The sequence below is a fragment of the Larus michahellis genome, chromosome 4 (genome assembly GCF_964199755.1).
Source record: "Larus michahellis chromosome 4, bLarMic1.1, whole genome shotgun sequence".
Lineage (NCBI taxonomy): Eukaryota > Metazoa > Chordata > Aves > Charadriiformes > Laridae > Larus > Larus michahellis.
The window spans coordinates 17,742,875-17,763,845 of NC_133899.1; the positions used below are offsets into that span (position 1 = coordinate 17,742,875).

Sequence of the window (20,971 nt, forward strand, 5' to 3'; positions counted from 1 at the left end):
TTGTTCTAAATGCGTTTCCCCCTGCGGCTCTGCCAGAAGGCGGCAGAAGGCAGCCTGCGGCAGCACAGGGCCCAGGGCTGCCGGTACCGGGGAGTTGCTCGCCGCGCTGCTCATTGCCACAGAGGAGGAGGAGGAAGGCTGCCTAGGCTACACAGCGGAAGAGGAAGGACCCTAGAACAAAGCAAGGTGGTCTGTCTTCCTTGCAGGAGCTTTTAATAGAAGATTCCCCATTTTAATCCAACAAAATAAGAACTATTTTCATACACAGTAGCCTAAGTGCTCATGGGAAATTAGGGGAAATTTTTAAGAATTCTTAATGAAGTTGTTAAGAACCTTTTTGGGCGCTGGCAGTCAGGTACCGTATTTTTACAGCTAAGAAAGCACTGGTTCTTCCCCTGCATTTTTACAAAGCAGCCCTGGCACTACGTTTCATCAGCTTCTGTTGTTTCTATCCCTTTCTGAAACCGAGCTGTTTGGTAACCCTCAGTTGCACGTAACAACGGAGGTACAATCTGCAGTTTACGCTTTGAAACAAGTGGTAAAAAAGCTACTTCAACAAAGGAGTTCCAAAGGGGAAAAACATCCAGTGTCTAAACATGATTTTTAAAAAAAAAAAAAAAATCTCAAGTAGCTTCACGCCATTTCTTTCACGCCTTAGAATAGAACAGGCCAGTTGGAAGGGACCTACCACGATCATCTCGTCCAACTGCAAACTGAACTATTTAAGACTACTCTAGCATAACTTAGAGTTCTCATTGCTCTTTCCGCAATATTCTTTACAGAATTCAGAACGGCAAAGATACGATATTCAAAAATGCCACTTCATCAAGGACTTAAATTTAGGTTTTCAGATAATTTTCCACTAAACTATATACCTGTACTAGGAAAGATGACAGCTGAATTCAGGAGACAGGAATTGATGCCAGTGGTATCCTGTCACTCCTCATTCGCCTAACCTTGCTCCTGGAACAGCTTCTTTTAATACACAAATCCGATTACAGAAGACATAGTTAGTGTTCTCTCCCCCTCTCAACCTGAAAAAAAAAAAAAAAGGGACGATCCAATTATTCATTCCAAACTAAACAAAATTCAGCATTCTTTAAATAAATAAAATTATTTTCTGTTCAGCAAACTGCTATTAGCATGGATTTAGCTTAGAGCAATCCAACCTACTCCCCAGACCTACAGAGGTCCGTAACAGCTCAAAGATAAACAAAACTTACTCAACCAACCATCATTTTTACTACATCATTCTACCGTTCTTCCCTGTCATTGTTTTTACTGGTCTTTAACTGTGGCTTTTTCTAAACCCCAGCAACAATCAGACAAATAAACCAAGAGCCGCGCGGTCTCTGAGCTGCCATTAGGTAACAATTACCAGGATTTGCTCCATATTTAACTCCCCCCATCACTGAGCGTGGGGATGCGGTCGCGTTGCTGCTCCGCGCAGCAGCAGGAACCCCGTCCTGCACCTACCCAGCTGACTGACGCTGAGATGAAAGAGCATCCCAAGATTAGAAGGGATTAAACTTCTACGCAAGTCCTTCACCTAAGTGGTTTAGGAAATTTGCAAGTCAGTGATTTATTACAAAGGCTTCTGAATAATCACGAAAATAAATAGAGAGGAACTATCACGCTCCTATTTAAGACTCCAGTTCTGTCTCCCTGCCCAGCCGGCACATCGCGCTCAGTCACAACGCCAGGCCCATGTGCTGCTTCACACAACAGTCCTTTAACTAAACTTTTCTAATGCTAAACCTGAAGCATTTACATTTCAATTTCAGCCTTCCCAAGAAAACTGTAAGAGAAACAACAGCAGCAACAGAATAATGTTCACAGCACTTTAGTAGCTACACCCACAGCCAGTGCAGTAGCCCTCAAAAACTCTCCCCACCTGCTTTCCTTGGGAGAAAAAACACATCACCACTTTCCAGGCAACACAAGCGCAGCTTTCAAATCAGTTCCTCCATTTTTCTTTGCTATTGCAAACTCCGAACAGGCATTTGACAATCCCAAGGCACTTGCAATTCCTCATAACCTGCCTGCTGTCTGGGATACAGAGGCTAATGGGGGCATTAATGCCACACCGAGGAGAAAGCTGACCGAGGTAAGCAACATGGAGCCACCTCTTTTTCCTTTCTACTGGGTTTTGAGGAAGCTGGCTGTTTCTCTCACAAGCTTTTACAAGTCCAACACCGCGTTAAAGTCCACTTAACTGCGCCAAACCCCCTTCCAGAGACTTCCCCACAGAAAAGCACGACTGAAAGCAAGCTGCTCAACAGCAGGGTCGTGTTTGACTAAAGCCATGTATTTGTTTGAAAGGTTAACGACCAGTGGCACGTGACATGGAGGATGGAGCCAAATCGAATGAATGCGTATTTGAGATTATCAGAAATCTGTTCCCTAGAATGCAAATAAAAAAAGCCAGAAACATCGTGAAGAATTTTTTTCTTTTTAAGTAACAATTGGCTGCACAAAAAGCAAGACAAAGGTAGGCCAGCAACAAAAGAAACATTCTTCAGCCTCAAGTCTGTAGCCCCAGCCCATGTCCCTGGGCACTCAAGGCCTTTGCTTCTCCCAAGCATTTCAGCAGTACTTGAGGCAGAAAACAACTGAAGTCCCACATTACAGACACGGTCACAGCCCTGTCCTGCACCACCTATGAGCTTTTTTTCCTGGTACAGGAGGAGGGAGGCTGAGCAAGGCACTGGTTCCACCTCCCCCCATCCCGCCCTGCCTCCCGCCCAAAGGAGCAGATCAGCAGTGAGATCACTCACCCTTTTCCATGAGCGGTGGACACGGTCTTCAATCTCTTTGAAGATCCCAGGGAGATGAAGATCCATGGTGGGAGATGAAGCCAGGAGCTGTGTGCAGAGCTGCATGGGGCCCGCAGAGCTGCCCATGGCCACACTGGCCCCAGAGACACCACAGGTGCTGCCAGCACACCCTTAACCTGCCACCTCTGGTAACACACCGCACCTGGGAGCGGGCACACACAGCCTCCCGACCCCCTCTCACCCACGGAGGGGGGCCAGACAGCTTCTGTGGCTGGCAACACAGGGTAAGAATGACATTCTTTGTCTTGAAAGGCTGAAAAATTAAGGTTCAAACCCCAGTTTTACACTGGCAGTAGTTTCCCAAGGATCACTGAATCAGGGAAGTTTCTATGCTCACACAGGAGGAAAACCACATGCGTGCACATACACGCACACGTGCTCTAGCACTGTTACTCACTAGCTTTTCAAGGAACAGCTGTGGCACTAAGCTACTGCTCCACAAGGTTTCCGCTTCCTTCTGCTTCCCCATGGTGGGTAAGGAAGAGAGAGAAGGACAAAAGTCTTTCTGCACATATCACAGAACTGACAACAGGCACAGCAGTGAGAATCACTTGCCTTCTTCCAAGATCCACAGGTTTTTCCTTCTTTTCTATACATGTAAAAAATTACAAAAGGGTTACAGCTATCTGCCATTCAGGTCCTGTTCTCACAAAATAACTTTAGCATGCAAGACAAAGAATGCAAAACCAATGTTAGAAAAACCATCTTCAAATAAAAAGGTAGAATGTTCCTACTATAGAAAAGAGTACATAAACCAAAGTGGCAATTCAGAATTTTGCACTCTCCTCAAAGTTTTTGATCTGAAGACAGGACTTAACAATTTATTTTTGTAACATGTTTTTTCAGAAAAATAACATTACCTTAATGCCCCTTCTCAGCCTCATAACAAAGCTGGACTGAGAGCTGAGCTAGAGGAGACAGATTTGTGTTGAAGACAGCAGAAACCCAGTTTTCACTGAGTTACTTGCCCTACGAAAGCATACCAAGTCACAGACATCTCACCTGGTGACTGACTCACCTTGACAAAAATAGCCTTTTGGAAGATCTGCACTCAGCCACCACTTTCAATATAGTGTACAATAAAAAAAAAAACCACAGCGCATTTAAAGCCATTAAATATGTTTAAATCTGCTGTACTAATTCACACGACCAGAGCCTGTCTTTGTTTCCATAGACCCATACCTCACACATACAGCCTTTGCAAGAGCTTTCAGAAAACAATAGTTCAGTTGCAAGTACCTTGCTCAGAAGCACTTATGCTTAGAATTCCTCTTTAACCTTGAATTTGTTTAGGAAGGAGACAATTATATTTCTCTTACTACACAGAGTATAAGTGGATATACTAAAGTTTAGATAGAACAATTTAGCATTTAGTCAAGAACATAGGTACCAGACACTTTACAAGATGCGGAAAGGGCCCCAAGAAATGCGACTTTGGATGCACTTCCTTCTCTGCCTTAAAAAGCATCCTTGCTCTCTGCACTCCCTCTGCATTCTTCAGTCTGAAGAGGAATTCCAGCAGTACTAGGGACACTCCAGGCAGCCCCAGGAAACCGCTGTATCTCAAAGGCAGAAGCTTTAAAAGGTTTAAAGCAACGTCACACAGCAAGCAAGCACGCAAGCGATTTCAACATTACCTAAAACAGAGTAAGTACTTCATTTATACAATGTTAAGTGCTGCACAGAAATCACTTAAGTCATCCATAACAGCACATTAAATTAAGCATTTGGTATGCTTGATTTGATGTATGATAGCATATAACTTGTGAAGTCTTTGTCTATTTCCTTAAGAGCTAAGTAGTTCTCTAAAAGAACAGGGAAAGGTTATATGACAAGTGGATTTAGCTTGTCAGAAAAAAAAACAAAAGACAAAAAAAAACCCACAAAAACCAAACCACACCCCACATCATCTGTATCTATGAAGTCACTACTCCTTGTTACTAGACAGCAGGGTTTGCATTAATGCCATCAGCACAGGTATGAGGAGCCAAAGAAAAAGCAGCCCAGCTTTTGATAGCAAAATGCTTTGGCAAGGATAAGGCTATGACATTAGGAAGACTCTCGTGAAAAGCAGAAGATGCTGTCCTGAGCTCACACATGCTTTAGGAAGGTTTCCCATATGTGGAACAAAACCGTATGTAATCAGTCTCATCAGTACACAACATCCTGAATACACACGCAGGCAAGTACATATGTAGCCAGGTGCTTCCATTCTGGTTCCAGTCTTTGCTAAATGTCTACAACAGACAGAGGGACAAAAGCTAGATCACGGTTTCTTTTTATTTTAAGATGTCACTATTAACACACATTAGTCAAGCTATCCTAAGTAATCCCCTAGACACCTAGGGAATCTAAAATCCTCTAAGACTTTATTAGCTCAAGAGACCACCATTAAAAGCTTTGACTTTAGTGTTTATGTAAAAAGTCTACCAAGCCTGACATTCTGCTTTCACCCCGTCAGACTGATGTGCGCTTTAGTGACAATATCCATTTACAAACCAATAATACATCATACATCATCCCCAGCTTTACCTCTGGAAAGTGCTAAATGGAGTCAATGAACCATCTATTTACAATTTCAAATCCTAATATATTTACAATAGAAACCAAAGTATTTAAAACCATTAAATATAGTGTTTAACTCTGCTATATTAGTTTACATGAACACAGCTTACCTCTGGCATCATATTTCCTGATAATATTTCTGCCAGTAATTTAAGATTTTTAAAAAAATTGCTATTCCTGGAGGGAAAAAATAAAAGCTTAAAAACCAACCCAAAACCTCCAGGCATTTCAGAGCCCTGAGGAATTACCCACCCTACACAGTCTTCAGGTAGAAGTACTGCAGTGTTCGAGAGACTTCCAAACTCCAGGCAAGCCTTTAAAACCTAATGCATATGTAAAACTTTAAGAGTCAGTAATCCATTGAACAGGTTTACTGGAGTCACTGCTACCATTCAGCTTTTACTAATCCGTAGTCAAGAAGGAAACCGCTGCTTTGCCGTTTCTCCCTCCATTACATTCCCTCCACCCACAGAAAGTGTTTTGTGCACCACAGTCCAGAAGAGCTAAGTAGGCATCGTCTTCTCTTCTTTGCTGAAAGGCTGAACTGAGCCCGGCTTTACCCATGACAGGCCAGAAACATGCATGCTTTTGCAGTGCTGCTCTTCTGGCTTCTTCTAGGCAGAAGAGAGTTAAAGTCAGAATTGTTAGACACCCCAGACGCTCTTAAGTCCCTCCCCATCCATTATACCATCCATTTACAAGCGTAGAAGAGGCTAGCATCATTTCCTCTCCTCAAAGAGGAATGGTGAAATGGCTACTAGTTTAATTTTTGTGAATGTGTGTGGCATCCGTAGAATAACCCTGACATTATAGGAGAGTTTGAATGACTTAGTTCATGTACTGCTACTCCATCACACCATAAAGATTAAAAGATAATCTTTGAATAGTGCCTTTTGCTTGAAGGCCATGGCCCAGCACCACTGACCACACTGTTGTTTGCCAAATTTCTTGGTTCTGCAGAAAGAAGTGTCAAACCAAATCAAAGCATTTCTGCCGTTAGCCTGACGACATAACTGTAGCACACTACTTTGCTGTGCTGGGCACACCGTGGAGGAGCACTCCACCCCAGTGAAGGCTTCTGAATGCACATTAACATACCAAAGTAGAAACTGACACCATTGCTATAGACCATGGAGTTTCTTAATGCTTTCCAAGGACGGTCCTTCCCTTCCCTGAGCATTTATCATAGTTAAATGCTTGAACTGTAACTATTTCTACCCAACACAATGCAACAAACATTTGAGACTGACTTGCAATTTAGAAGAAAAAAAAAACAAAAAAGCTTCACGTTGAGGGAGAAAGGTGCAACTTAAAGTAGTTTAAGAAGATCAGTAAATTAGCTACCTCCTCCAGCAGGTCAAAGAAACAGAGCAGCTCGCAGGTTTTTTGCAAAACAGGAACTAGCCCTGCCTCCACACTGCTATAGGCTCAGCAGATCACCTGTATGCCAACTACTTCAAACCTGGAATGACACATGAAGTTCTAGAAAGGGATAATTATGTGAGTAGACTTTGTCATATGATGGGAAGCCACTGACAAAGTAAATTAAGTCAGCAAGAAAACTGAACCTGCGCTTCTGTCCCTCCCCATGTTTTGTGTAGAAGTTAGCACTGCGTGACAGAATTGCCACAACACATCAGACAACAGGGATCGGTTGGGCTTGAGCCTGGCAGAGTGGCGCCTGCCTATCACGTGCTGAGCACAGGACACTATCTAGCAAACGCCATGTGCTCAGCAGGGAACTGAGACAGTCTCAGCAGGGAACTGGGACATCACAGCCTTTCCTGGGCTACAGTTCCAGAATGGGCTAGTTGTTTCCCAAGGCATAGGAATTACATGGGTAATGAACAAGGACCCGGGACTGCAGAAGAAAGGAAAGACAAGATACGTGATTAGGGAACTTCCTTTTACAGGGAAGGAAAAGAATGTTCTCAGCTACACTGACATTTTGAAACAAATCTCCTAAGGCACAGAAGTTTGGCCATTCCTGGTATCAACAGAATACTTGAGCGACTGAAGTACCATACATGCAATAGTTACTGAAGATGTTAGTTTTCACTTAAAAAGAAATTAACAGACATCTCCAAAGAAAAAAGATGAAAGAAAGGTCATCACTAGCATTACGTTTGCTATCAGTCTCTCAGACAACACCATATCGCTTCCATTTCAAGCGCCTCAACCTGTTCTTTCTCATCTGGTCTTTGATTTAAAGGATAAGAAAGAAGGAGGTGGAGAATGAAGGAGGAGTGGGTGTGGGAAGAAAGAGTCAAAAGTATTTTTTAAGTTTTCATAAGAACATCAAGAAGTTAGAATCTAATCAAAATGTCTCCCTGTGTGTTCTAAGGCTGGAGAAAGGCCACCTCACCTCAAGCCCTGCTGTGACTCTGGCAGTTGGGAACATTGCTACACTGAGCTTACAGGCAGCATATTGTATTAAGACCAATCTAAAAATCTCATTCCTGCCAAAAGACATGCAAGAACATGAGTTAAAGCTTGCAGTGAGGAAGACTGAAGTTTGGACTGACAAAAAAAAATTTCTTTTTTTTTTTTAATTACATAAAAAGCAGCAAGTCACAGCACACTGATAGTGCAAGGAGCCCCAGTCATTACCTAATACACTCAGAGTGCCTTGCCAGATCAGCAAAGATACCAGCCACCATTTCAGAATTCCTGGGCACTGCAAGTGGATTGACTTGTCACGCCACTCAGCGCAGACCCAGAATTCCTGTGTGCCAGCTCTAGTCAAGTGCAAGGAAATAGTCAAAAAAAACAAAAAACCCAAGCACCCCCTACCCCAAAACCAAAGGTGTTACTCATGTGAAAGCTATAGCAAGAATGTGTTGGTTCATATATCAGTAGGAGTGCTTTGTGATAGAAGTAACTCCAAGCACCGTTTGATTAGCTGATATTGTCTTATTAGAAATCAGCAGCATTAGCAACGTGAGCAATGTACTCTGCTTGTGCTGCTTCAAAAGGTTTGGAATGAGAAGAACACCCCAAAGCTTTGTTCAGTAATGAAAGATCTCTCAATAGAAGAGAACAAAAGTTGGGGACTGTGAGGTTATGCAGAAGTGGTAACTACCATGACAAGTGCAGGACAAGCTAATAGGCAGTCAGCAGATCTCTTCTTTTCCCTCCTTCCCTCCCTTAAAAAAAAAGTCTGCCAAGTGTGCCAACAACTGTTCTAACAAAGCTGTCTAGCTGGCTAAATGATTAATTGCTTAACACACTGAAGTTAGAGCAGTGACATAACTGCTTAATTAGGAGACCAAAACAGTTTCAGCATGCCTGCTGATCCAGAAGGGGAGTAGAATAAGGTCTGTCTAGTACATATTAATCACAAAGAGACAGAGAACCTTTCTTTCCTTATCAGGCAACAAACCCTTACTGTAGTGAGGATCTGGACTTTGCCCATACCTTCTGAGTCAACATCTTCTCTCTAGCTTCATCATGTATAGCTGGATTCCATGGAGAAAAACTATGGAGAAAGTGTAGTTATCCCTTAACTTTGCATTTTTGCAAACGGCAGCATAGACAGAGCAGAAAGCAGCAATTTTCCTTGGTTTAGTTTGTTGAATTTCAAGTAAACTACAAGTCTGAGTTTTCAGAGTTAAAACATAGAGATAAGAACTAAATTCAAATCGTCATGGATCTTTTCAACAAGAAACATTTAGGTTTTCATTTTTGTTTGCAATGAGAGCTGGCAATTCAGCAGGTGCTACATGAAACGCAACTCACATTCACTACGGAGCTGACTGTGCCATCCCCCAGGCAATGAAGTTTAAAAGCATTTAAAATGTACAACTGAAGCTACAGTCATGAAAATTGAGTTCAGGAAAACCCGAATGCAATATTTACTCCACGAGTATCACTACTTGAGGCAGGTGGGGTGTTTGGGGCACTTTTTTGTTTGTTTTGGGGCTTTTTTGATATTTTTTTTTTAAATCTTGGTTGCTTAGTGAAAAACAGTAAACACAAGTGTGATTATATTTAAGATTCTCTCAACATTAAAACGAAAGGAAATGAGGGTAGGAATATTCAAAGTATTGCTATAAATGTAAGAAAAAGCAGGTCAGTCAACTTGGCAGAAAAAGGCTTCAAATCAACAACTATACCAAAACTGTTTCTCAAAACATTAGGACATGATAAATTTGCTCATGGTACTTACATGATTGCATAGGGATCCTCTATTTTGGGCTGATCAAATAAATGACTGCTGCATAGTTTGACACTGTCCACCACTTTACTTTTGAACAGCTGAATATCTTTTTCATACCTGCAAGAGAGAAATAAGTAATGTTAAGTAATTGTAAGGAGGCACAGGTTTGCTCTAGAAGCACAGACAGACTTGGCAAAGCCTCAAGTTTAGTTCCTAGTGCAACCAGCTCTGGAGGCAGAGACCATGAACTGATAAACAACTTTACAAATCTCTTGTTTCTGCAAGTCTATGCAAAAATCTGTTACGAGACCATGTCTATACGCATGGAAGATACTTACAGCACTGCAGCCTCAGGGTTCAGAGGACTAGTTGTATCAATCTTGTAGAAGACTCTGCGAGCATACATTAATACTTGCCATATGTGATTATGATTTCGCCTAAAAAGAATAAAGCACAATGAAGAAAGGAACAAACTTCTTTCAAATTATACATCAATATGTTACCACTAACCTCCATTTTGCAAATGCTCTTTTCACATCCAGTTCACCAGATAAAGGATCCACTAGTGGATGGAAGACAGGCAGATCAAAAACCAAGCGCTGCATTAGAAAAAAGAAATTCATTATGACAACTTCAATCCTGGTGTTAAAACCACTGAGTGAAGGTCAGTCAGATGTTGCTTACAAAGACTAATTAATTGTTACTGTACTAAAAGAAAGCAATCTGAAATGATTTATGCCAGCTGTGAAACTGTAACCCAACACACCCACATTACATGCAGGGTCTTGTCCTCTCTCACGTGCTTATCACCAAATCAGGAAACTAATCCAGCTAACTGCACAAGCACTAGTGCCAACACAGGTAAGAATATCAGATAAGATCAGATTAAAGGAGTTTTTCTGGTTTAGCTATTTGCGACTGAAAGCTTTTTACATACTTGAGCTACAATGAATACTTTTTTTATCCTACTCATTTTTAAGTGAACTGTGCAGTGACACCATACTGTCTTCAGTTCTGTATAGCTAATTTCCTCTGGTGTTTGTGCATTCTTCCAAAAGAAAACTTGGTTTCAACCAGAAGCCCTACGCTCACAAAAGAATGACGGCTGTACGAGAGATACCGAAGCCTAACCTTTGTAAGAAACTGTTTCCTACTATATCTGTCCTTCTAAAGACGATAGCTTTACACAAAACTTGACACCAAGCAGACAGCTTCCTGACATAGCAACTTGTCCTCAGCTACAGCAGTTACACAGACCCATCCCCCAGTCTTCCTCTTAAAGACATTTGGCCAAGTGGACTGGCTGCTCTGCCCTGAGAGTCAGACTGCCACAAGATTATTTTCTTATTATTTTTATTTTTTAATTGATGTAATGATTTGGATACTTTTCCCTAAAGAGAAAAACAAAAAGCAGAGATGGAAGGTAACACCATACTATCTATCTCCCTCTCCCTCTGTTTCACCAACTTTCTCCTCAAACTCTTTTAGTTATTTCTAAAAGAGTATTTCTTTTAGTATTTCTACGTAATTCAGAAGAGAGACGTGCAAGAAATCCTGCAGTACTACAGCAAGCCCAGCACAGGTGCCTGGATTTTATGTTCCACTATATTGCTACTCAGAATTTGGATACTTCTTTATAAGTGTTTGAATGTTAACTTCCTTGCCAAGGAAGTAGCAGATCAAGAGCTGAGGTAAAAAACTGTCTGATTACTTAATACTCTAATGCGTTTAACCTCATGAAATTCACTCTACACCAGCCTCAGTATTCAGAGTAACATGATTCTTCCACAGATGCTAGGAAATATGTACAAGACATCGCAAACGAGCCCAGCCAATTGAACAAAACTAGTTTAAGGAAACGAGAAGCTACGTTAGCTTTAACAAAAAGTCATACTTAAAACACCAGAAAACAATAAAAATCCAAGACACACACAACCACTTACCGGGCAGTCTCCATCTGGGTAATTATCAGGAATATAGACAGTAAATTTAAACACACCGTCCTGGTACAGCCCATGTCTTATGAATATTACACCAAACCACACTGCAAGTGAGAAAGTTTGCTTGAGTGAAAGAATTTAAGAAAAAAATAACATATATATGAAAAAATAAAAGTTAAGTTTAAACTTACTTAATGCTGATCGGTAAGATGGCTGCACATAGACACCTGGCAATTTCTGCTTTACAACCAAGGTACTGCAATTAAAATCAGTATTTAGAACAGCTCCACAACCACACTACACCTACAGCAAGTTGACAACAATGAACTCAAAACGTATTGCCAATAGCTTAACAAGGGACTTCTTCGCAAACTTACAATCAGTTCCCAAGGGCAGATTCCCCACAGAAGGAGGCGGCAGAAAACTAGTGAAACCAAATTCTTTCACTCTTGCTCTTCCTACCCCTCCACTTAAAGAGTTACTAATGGGAAACATTATTTCTCCAGATAAAACTGTAAACAGGAAAGCAGAATGCATTTAATGCATGTCAGTACTGAAATTTCCACTTTTCTACCAAATGCCCAGTTTCAAAGTAAAGAAGGAAAAAAAAGAAATGCAATTAAGTCATTCTGAATGCAGACTTGCAGTCAATTGTGGTTAATTCTGAAATGTGACCAAAGCTTTAACTTCAATTTTAAACAAGTAGTTTTTCAGTTTTAGATAAAACTATGCTGCAGATCAAACTGAAATTACAGTGGCAACTGACAAAACAAAGTAACAGAGAATAAAAAAAGACAGGCAAGAAGCAGGGTATCTTAGAAAGCTGAACCGAGTGATTCGAGGCATCTCATTAACAGGATGGACCAAGTCATTTTCCCAACTTGCACTTATTTGCTATCTCACTTCTTGAGACGATAATCCAGCCATCATCTTCAGTCATCAATGATCAGTGCATTATGAAAAGAGTTTCTATCTCTCCCTTTGCCTTTTAGGAAAGTCCATTTGATAATCAACCGTACTAGCGGGGCAAAATGTGCTATTTTTACTGTTTTTTAAATCAACAAACAGAAGAAGTTGCTAGCAGCTGTAGTTGTACGGTATGCAGATTCTACTGAACACTATAAATGATAAACCGAATTATTCACTTCATAGGTTTTCCAGTTACTTGGCATATAGGCCCAGTAAACTGAACTCCTCATGTGTACACAAATAAACAATAATATTAAAGCAAAACATTAACACAGTTCTCTGCTTATGATTTCCATAATTTTCATTATTATTTCCCTAATAACGTACTTGTTAAACAAGAGGAGTTCACATTATGATACCAATATGTTTTTGCATGTTGCAGAAGAAAAACAAATTTCCTGAACTAAGAAGTCAGGGTCAATTCCCTGAAAAAAAAAAAAAAGTTTTGAGAGGTCTCACTTTCAATTTAATAGTTAAATGCAAGAACTGAGAGTCAGTGTTGCATAAGGACTCCAGGGATTTCATTCCAAAGGGCTCTACATACTTGAGAATCCAGTACGTCTATTACAGAGGAAGTCCCTTCAGCTTTGTAGCAGAGAATAGTTTATGTAACTTTACATAACGAGTAAGTTTTGCAGACAAATAAGAGATTTGTATGCTCCCACAGTAGCCTACAAATCACTAGATTGGATCAAACGCAACTGATCCAAGGAAACCTATTTAAATCACACTAACTCCTCCCTCATAAATTTCATGTTAAATATCACTGAAAGACAGGAAAGAATATAGTCTTCCTAATATCCATTTAATAAGCCATATCAGGTGGTGTTCAAGCGTTCCATGTAACAACTGAAGGAAGCTCCCACATCCTAAACTCCATTAGACAGTACCATACATTCACAACCATATTCCCACTAGACATTTACTTCCTTCTATTTTAATATTTGGTTCAAAAATTTGGTATTTCTGATGAAAAAGCTATTAGGGCCACTGGTCAGGATGCCTAAACCCAAAATCTGTTTACTTGAAGACTGAAAAATACATGAATTCAGAGAACCACACCTAAACACACCCTCATCTCATTCTCCTCTTCCCTGCTACCTCAAGAGATAAAGACTGCTGCTCTAGAAAAAGAATTTTGTGAGACTTAAGTTTGACTGCCTTCTTCAAGGACTAAGGCAAAGGCACCATGCAAGAATTAGATCTCTGTGCATTTTTTCTTCCCATTGAAGCATAAGCCCAGTCACCTAAAAAAGAAAAAAAAAAGTGAAAACCTACAATTCTGCAAGGAGGGAATACTCCAGATAAAAAGGCCCATAAGAAGCATGTGTTCCATTTGTTGACTGGGACGACGTGGCAGGGGAAACAGGTTTTGTTATTGGCACAGCATTCTTTGGAATAGAAGGCAACTGTTTCTTTGTAGAGGCTCGTAGAGGACTGGTTCGCAGCTCTCCACTCACAGTTTTCTCATCAGCGTCAGGTCTCTGTTAGATTAAAAGATAGCTATGACATTACAGGTCATATTTCATAAGCATTTAATATATGAACATATTTTAACATAGGTTTAATCCCAAACTTGGTAATTAGAAGTTTGGCCAATGAAACAAACATATCTTGGGTTTTGGTGTTCTATTGCTTGTGGGTGGGGGGGTGGTGTCTTTTTGGGGTTTGTTTTTAAATAGACTTTTATTCAATCAAACCTAGCCTACAAGTACAGAAGTAATCAATGATGGATAGGAAATCTGCAGATTAGGACAAATGCTTAAGGAGGCTTACATTCATTTAGAAACTGGAACCAGATAGTATATAACATCAGCTTAGAAGTCAATCTATTTCTAGCACACAGTGCACCACGATAAATCATTTCCACTGACAAGCATCCTTGTGTTCTAGACTTCAAAGAGTCTTTAAAACTAGTGTAGTAAAGCTGAGATGAAACAAGAACTTTCTACAGAAAACTTAACGTATTTCACTTCCTGCCTGTGCTTAACACACCAACATCCCACTTGGAACCGATCATATAGTGCATTCCCACTGTGGGGGAATCACTGTTTAGCAGTGACATCAAGCCCAGTTTAAACAGTTTTGCTATAGTAACCTTTTTATGCTTATGCTGTATTTTATTAAAAAAGAAAAAAAACAAAACAAAAAAGCTTTTCTACTTAATTGGTCACTGCTACATCGTGTACAGACCTCAAAATCATTCTGTAGACTGCCAAGACAAATCTGCAGGCTACACACTTGTGATTAGGCTTGTTGTGGTGAAACTAAAGACATGACTTAGTCTATACTGTTTCGAAGCGCTTGAGACTTGGATCAGTAACAATACGTATGTCACAAGCGTCATCAACAAAGTTACATAATTTGCCCTGGCACTGAACACCTGAGAAGGGATTAACCTGAGAACTATCATGCTTTTATACACACAATACAGAGTAGCAATAGCATTATGGAGGTGCAGTTTTGTCAACACTGACTGCACATGCAATACCTGGCTAAGTTCTACATATGACATTAAACAAATGTCCTAAGAAACAAGTGCTTCAACCATTTGAACAAGTTTGTTCCGTCTTTCCTACTCAAAGATGCTTCAGATAAGAAAAGTAAACAAATTCTGGGGCAGACTCCATCAACAGGCACATTCCAGCTAATGCAGCTCAAAGCTAGTTTACACTTTCATTGAAGATTATCACAATCCTCATCATAAAACACACACTCCAACTGCATTTGTAGATTGTTTGATGGTCTTTTCCAGAACTGCTACCACCCCTCAATGCACGTTAAGACCTTATGGCATCCATTCATTAAATATCTACCTTGCGCACAGAACTTGTAGACATGCTCCAGAAAGGGTTCATAACGCGTATTCCAAACAAAGGATGCAGCTTTTCAGTGTCTTCAGAGTGTCCTTGGGCCTCTCTGGTTTATACCCTAAAAATAGATAGAATGAATATGCATTCTAACAGATAAACAAGACTTAATATACAAACAGGATTCAGATCCAATTCTGAACTTATAAAAATATAAAGCTGACTGCAGAAGAAAAATTCTTGTAGTTAAGACTGACAATAGCTAAAATTGCCAAAATTCTATTACATATCAGACACCAGCACAATAATATAGTTGTCTATGAAACAATTTTTGTGCATGAATCCCTGCCTTCTTTCTGCTAGAAAGTAAGTTCTGTATTCTACGCTTTGTCTTGCCAACTGGAAAAAAGAGACCATCTATTGGCTCAGCACAGGCAAAAAAGATCCTCTACACAGGCAAATATTAAAAAGTTATCACTTCATCATTTCAGATCAGCACGAGCCAGTACTAGAATGGCTTACTCTGTAGCATGGTTAAGTGATGCCCCTCGCATACAGTGCGGACTTTGCATGTTTCTGAAGCACTCCAAGTTTGAACAAATCTCTGCCATTCCCAGTAAAAGAGATGATCCTCCCATTGAGTTTGCATCATCTATGTGTCATTTTGTTTTCGTCTGCTTTGGAACACCACCAGGAATAGACAAAGCCACAGAACACAGAAGTTTTTCTGTAGCTTATTTAATGATTTCATTATGAGCACTAAGGCTTAGTGCTCTTTAGATCAGCAGTTCAATAACAAAGACTTCAGCATTATTTAGAGTTTCAGTGTGTCATCTACTGTGTATGTCCTTGTTTTTCTCTCACTCTCTCTTTTTTTTTTTTTTAAAGTCTTGCTATTGTTTACACAAGAACTCTTATCCACAACTCTCTTGTCTAGCATAGCCTATTTCTGCTCTCTTCCCCCCCCCCCCGCCCAGTTGTCCTAGTTTCCCTTTCCATACCCACCTCCCCATTTCTGGCTATATTAACTAAGGTTTCAAGGGAATTCACTTTACTCAATTTCTTTAATAGAAAGTTGTACAACATTGACCAAGGCAATTCATAGGATGTAAGAGAAACAAGAGAAAATGGCACAGGCTTCTATTGTGGTCAACACTAAGTTTTTCTCCAGTAAGGAGGCACCACCTGATCACCCACTGCTTTGGTTAGTTTATACACTAAACGGTAATATTATGATCAAAAATCTTCCTAAAAGGAAAAGAAATGCTCACATTGTTAAAAGAAAAAAAAAATAAGCCAGAGGATTTATCCAAAGAAAGCTTAGCAACGGTAAATTTTTAAAAGCAACATTGATATCAAATCACAGGTATCCTTCCAGACTGTATAGCAGCCAAGCATTCAAAAAATGCAAGCACCATGCAGAAAAGTAATGAAAATTAATTAATTTCCCCACCCCAAAATCATCTCAAACATTCCGGTACACATGATTCCTCCAGATATTTTTCCTCTTCAGCAGCCAAAGAGTCTCACATCATTCTGAGCCACTGAAAACAGAAAGTCAAAGCACGGTTACTGTGCTGCGGCATGCCCTGTGATAGCAGGGAGAAGATGTTTTCACTTTTCCCTATCTCCTGTCTGGAAAGCAGAGCCATGCCAGAGGGCTATGCCATCGGCCTCTTCTCTTCCATGAAACTCAGTCAGACTAAGGAAGATAGGAAGACGCTTGGCGAGGAAGGTACAAGACGTTTCCTCAGGAAACTTCACTGGAACCAGAGGGTGGAGGAACTGACGCACAAAGAGAGCACCTGAGTGCTATGGCTTTGACAACAGAGAAAAGTGCTGGAAGCTGAGGTACAGGTTGGAAGACAATTAGCTGGAATCTGGAATAATTATGGGGTTTGGGTGGAACTTTTTTCTTGGTTTGTTTGGTTTGGGCTGGTGTTTTTTAAGACTAAATAATATAAATTGCATTATTCCAGAACCAGAGATATGAGATGCAGGAGCTGAACAGGACAAAGAATGAGACATGTACGCAAAAAACAGCCTAACCTATTACCAGTGAAACAGGGAACCGATCTAGAAGCTTGATAACTGGCGCTAGATGGAGTTCAATCACTGACTCCACCTTTCAGAAGGAAGCTCTGCATCTCAGTACACTTTGAGCTTTGTTGAAAAGCTTTTCATTAGAGAGACGCCTGTTTACAGGCTATTAAGAACAGTTTATATCTCCAAATAAAACATTATGTTACCTCTAGTTAAGCTACATAGATTCTCCTGCACAGAGATCTTTTATCCAGTTGCCTGCCAGTAGTAAGTGATATACGGTGTTGTCCTAAACTTATTAACAGACTTCTTGTCTCCAGTCTTAATCACCTGCTAAAATACTATTTATGATGGAAAACTAATAACCTCAGAGTACCAGCTTCCCAGAGGAGGGTCATTTAAAAAGCCTTTCAAGGTGTTTAAGAGTTTGTTTATTTCAAATCACTCACTCCCTTCCAGCTATGCTACATGGGAGTGGAGAATGATTTCAGTACAGGAAACATACATGTGATTGCTTATGCTCTCCAGTACCTTCACCTCACAATTTACTACCCTACTTCAATCACAAGAATAATTAAAAAAAAAAAACACAAAAAAACAAAAAAAACAAGTAACAGCATATTTACATTAGAGCATTCTTCCTGCTTCTCACTACACAGACGGTCTGCAGCACATAAGGAGAGGCAAGTCCCAATGTCATTAAGCGGAATTTCTAGGCAGTTTAGTCATTCCATCTACTACAAGGTACCTACCATTATGGCAGCTTATAGTGCTGTAACTACTGAGACCATCAGCTTCCCAAAAGAACCCAATACACTCAAAACCACCCTGTCTCCTTTCACAGTCATCATTCACAGTGCCTCAATTAAGAGGCGGCTTAGTAGTGTGCCACTCAGTAATATGTTCTACTAATTTCTACTACTTCAAGAATAGAAAGCAACAGCAACCCTACTAAGCGGTCCTCCTGACATGGGCTTTTTATAGCTATCTTTTTCGATAATGTTTTCCGTCTAGCACAACAACTGCAACTAAAAAAAGACACAACACAAACTTGTGAAGAAACATTATTTCAAATGCTGCTTCTTGGAAAGGCCTTCTAACTTCTATACAGCACCGCATTACTAAGGTCCTACCACACCTGGACCAAGAAAGCCACCTGCCACCAAGCATAACCTCATGTTGACGTTCACCAGCACTGAGGTACACATGACATCTGTCAGAGCAAGTGTAAACTCATGTAGTACTTTATCATCACTCTAAAATACTTCAAAAAACAAAATTTATCACTAATGAAAACAAAAATTTTAAGTACTTTGCTTTTGCACCTTTTCCTTCTCTACGCCAGGTACTGTCATTAAAGATTACTTCTATTATTTTTACCTCCTGTCATATCACGTGTCATATTTTTCCCCCCATCATCAGCATTAGATTAAATATCACACTAAACCAATTTGACAAAAACTTCACCTGCCTGGAACAGAGCACTTTTCTAAGTATTTTCTGGATACATAAACAATTCCTCAAGAAGCAAAAAATGGATAAACTTATAATATAAATATATATATATGCTTTTATGCATTTTATCCCCTACCTAAAAAGGAAGGGAACCACTCCTACCCCTAAGAAACAACAGAGCTGATGAGGCAGAGCACTAGAGAAGAACAATACGTGTTGATCACGACACTATTACACCTTTGTCCAGCAACTCTGTCAGTTTACATCAGAACACATTCCTCCTCAGCACCCATACTCCTGATCTTCTTAGGACCCAAGGACTTCCCTACCCTACACCTGAACCCACTGCACAAGGCGGCAGCTGCTGAAGGAATGCTGGCAGCCAACAGGAACACTGGCCAGTCAAGCCTGTTTGCCAACTCTTCTTCCACCGACAGATCGCACCTTTCACACCGACACCTGCTGCTCTGCCTTCAGTCCCCTAACGCACCTCTTGTGAGGAGCCAGCTCTTGTACAAGAGCTGCCGGTTTAAGCACACAGGGGATGGCCTGCCGAGTTTCTCGGGATGGCTGGGCTTCCAGAGGGATCCGCCAGCTGGGGGGCCGGTGGGTCACAGCAGGGAAAACACATCAGTTCTGGGAATTCCCCAGACCCGAGCGGGGTGAACCCTCCCCTGACATTCCCGGCGGCATTTCACGCCGAGGCCGCGGCAGTGCCCCGCCGTTCGGGAGGACGCGGAGAGAGGCCCGCCGGGCCCCCGCCCCAGGGCCCTCAGCGGCCGCGGGACGCCTCACGCAGGGGGCCGGCAGACGCTCCGCACGGGGCGAGCGGGCGGGCGCCGCCCTAGCCCCTCCCGGCGACAGGTGAAGGCCCCGGCAGGGCGCTGGCTGACGACCCGCCGCCGCCGCCCCTCAGCGCGGCCGGGGCCCTCAGTCGCCCTCCCGCGCCGGCGGGCGCTTCCTCCCCGCGGGCACCGCGCCCGGGCAGGCGGGGCCGGGCCCGACGCTGTGGTGCCGCTGCCGCCCTCCCGCTCGCGCGTTCCCTCACCCGAACCGAAGCTCCCGCCGCTCCGCTGCACGCGCGGCCCAGGCCCCGCCGCCGCCGCTCCCCCTCTACCCCCGCCGCTGCCCCATTTAAAGCCCGCCCCTTGGCACTGCACATCCGGACCTGGCATTCCCCTCGGCCAATCGCCGTCCGTTCCTTCCGGGAGGGCTGACGCGGGGCGGGGCGGCGGAGACTAACACAACCAATCACAGCCACCGCCCTCTCCGTGACGCAGGAAGGGCGACTCCTCTCCTGTCACAGCCGCGAAGGTTCCGCCCTGAGGCCGGGGATTGGTCTGAAGGCCTGTCCGTCTCGGGGCGGGCGGACCAATGGGGCGGGGGTGACGCACCTGTCACTCTCCCAGCAGGAAGAAGGCGCTGGGGCTGGAGCTTAGAGAAACGGATCTCTCCCGTTGGCCGGCGGCGGGAGCGGGGAGGCGTGCGATTGGCCGGCGGCGGCGGGGGGGGCGGGTGCAGCCGGCGAGGGCCGCGTCCGTCAGGGGTTGCGGGCGCTGCTGCGGGCGGGGTGGGACGTGTTTCTCCTCTCCTTTTCCTGATCTATATCAATAATAGACGCCAGCTTCCGGTACTGTCGCTGAGCGGGAGCAGGTGCAGGTGCACCACGGAGTGTTAATGCCTAGTTACCTGTTCGTGTACCTATGTATAGACGCAAAATTTAGCTCTAAAAAGCTGCTGAAGAGGGAGCAGAATAAGAAGAAAACTCAGGAGTTAGTTTTTATTTGTAATTAGATTTCTTCTGAGACCAGGAGAACAACTACAGAAATACTATGCCAAAACTGAAGTAAGTTGTCCAGCTTTGAAAGATGACGACAAAATCCATGCTAGCTCATGTATAAAAATTAGGAAATTAAAAATATCAATGAATACAGGGTGGATTTTATTTAGTTCCTAAACTACGAGGAAAAATACCACACCAAGGTTGTCACTGTCTTAACGACTGCAACCTTCTCCTACCTTGCTGTCCTCAAAACGCCACTTTAGTGCCTCCAGTGAGTTAATAACGTTATTATTCCAGCCAAACTGCTGCCACAGGTTCCAGATCCCTTCTCTGTTGCCGAGCAAGCTCCAAAGTGCCCCACAACTGCCCTCCATCACCCACCTTCCACTGCCGCAGGCAGTGATCTTTCT

The 20,971-nt window shown here is 42.3% G+C and overlaps 1 protein-coding gene across 5 annotated transcripts; it reads right to left on the bottom strand.

Moving 5' to 3' along the window:
* Positions 1–5,099: 5,099 nt before the first annotated feature.
* Positions 5,100–20,003, bottom strand: AKTIP (AKT interacting protein). 5 transcript variants are annotated; one of them, XM_074583143.1, is made up of 11 exons: positions 19,947–20,003; positions 16,734–16,824; positions 15,287–15,401; positions 13,749–13,954; positions 11,693–11,757; positions 11,505–11,605; positions 10,072–10,160; positions 9,900–9,998; positions 9,571–9,678; positions 8,820–8,880; positions 5,100–6,013 (listed from the first exon to the last, which is right to left on the bottom strand). In XM_074583143.1, exons 3-11 carry the CDS (start codon positions 15,326–15,328, stop codon positions 5,906–5,908), a joined length of 879 nt encoding a protein of 292 aa, XP_074439244.1. In that variant the 5' UTR covers positions 15,329–15,401; positions 16,734–16,824; positions 19,947–20,003; the 3' UTR covers positions 5,100–5,905. The 5 variants fall into 5 exon arrangements, with proteins under 5 accessions (XP_074439244.1, XP_074439243.1, XP_074439241.1 ...); XM_074583142.1 differs by lacking the exon at positions 19,947–20,003 and adding an exon at positions 19,827–19,934; XM_074583140.1 differs by lacking the exon at positions 19,947–20,003 and adding an exon at positions 19,827–19,931 and having other exon boundaries at positions 5,100–6,016.
* Between the last annotated feature and the right edge of the window lie 968 nt (positions 20,004–20,971).

Bases quoted from the DNA above. Each gene is read 5' to 3' on its own strand.
- AKTIP (XM_074583137.1), bottom strand. From the start codon at position 15,328: ATGAACCCTTTCTGGAGCATGTCTACAAGTTCTGTGCGCAAG. The intron at 10,161-11,504 runs GTAAGTGGTTGT...TTTCTAATGCAG, and splicing joins ACCCAGATGGAGACTGCCCG to CGCTTGGTTTTTGATCTGCC. The intron at 9,679-9,899 runs GTAAGTATCTTC...TCTCTCTTGCAG, and splicing joins AACCCTGAGGCTGCAGTGCT to GTATGAAAAAGATATTCAGC.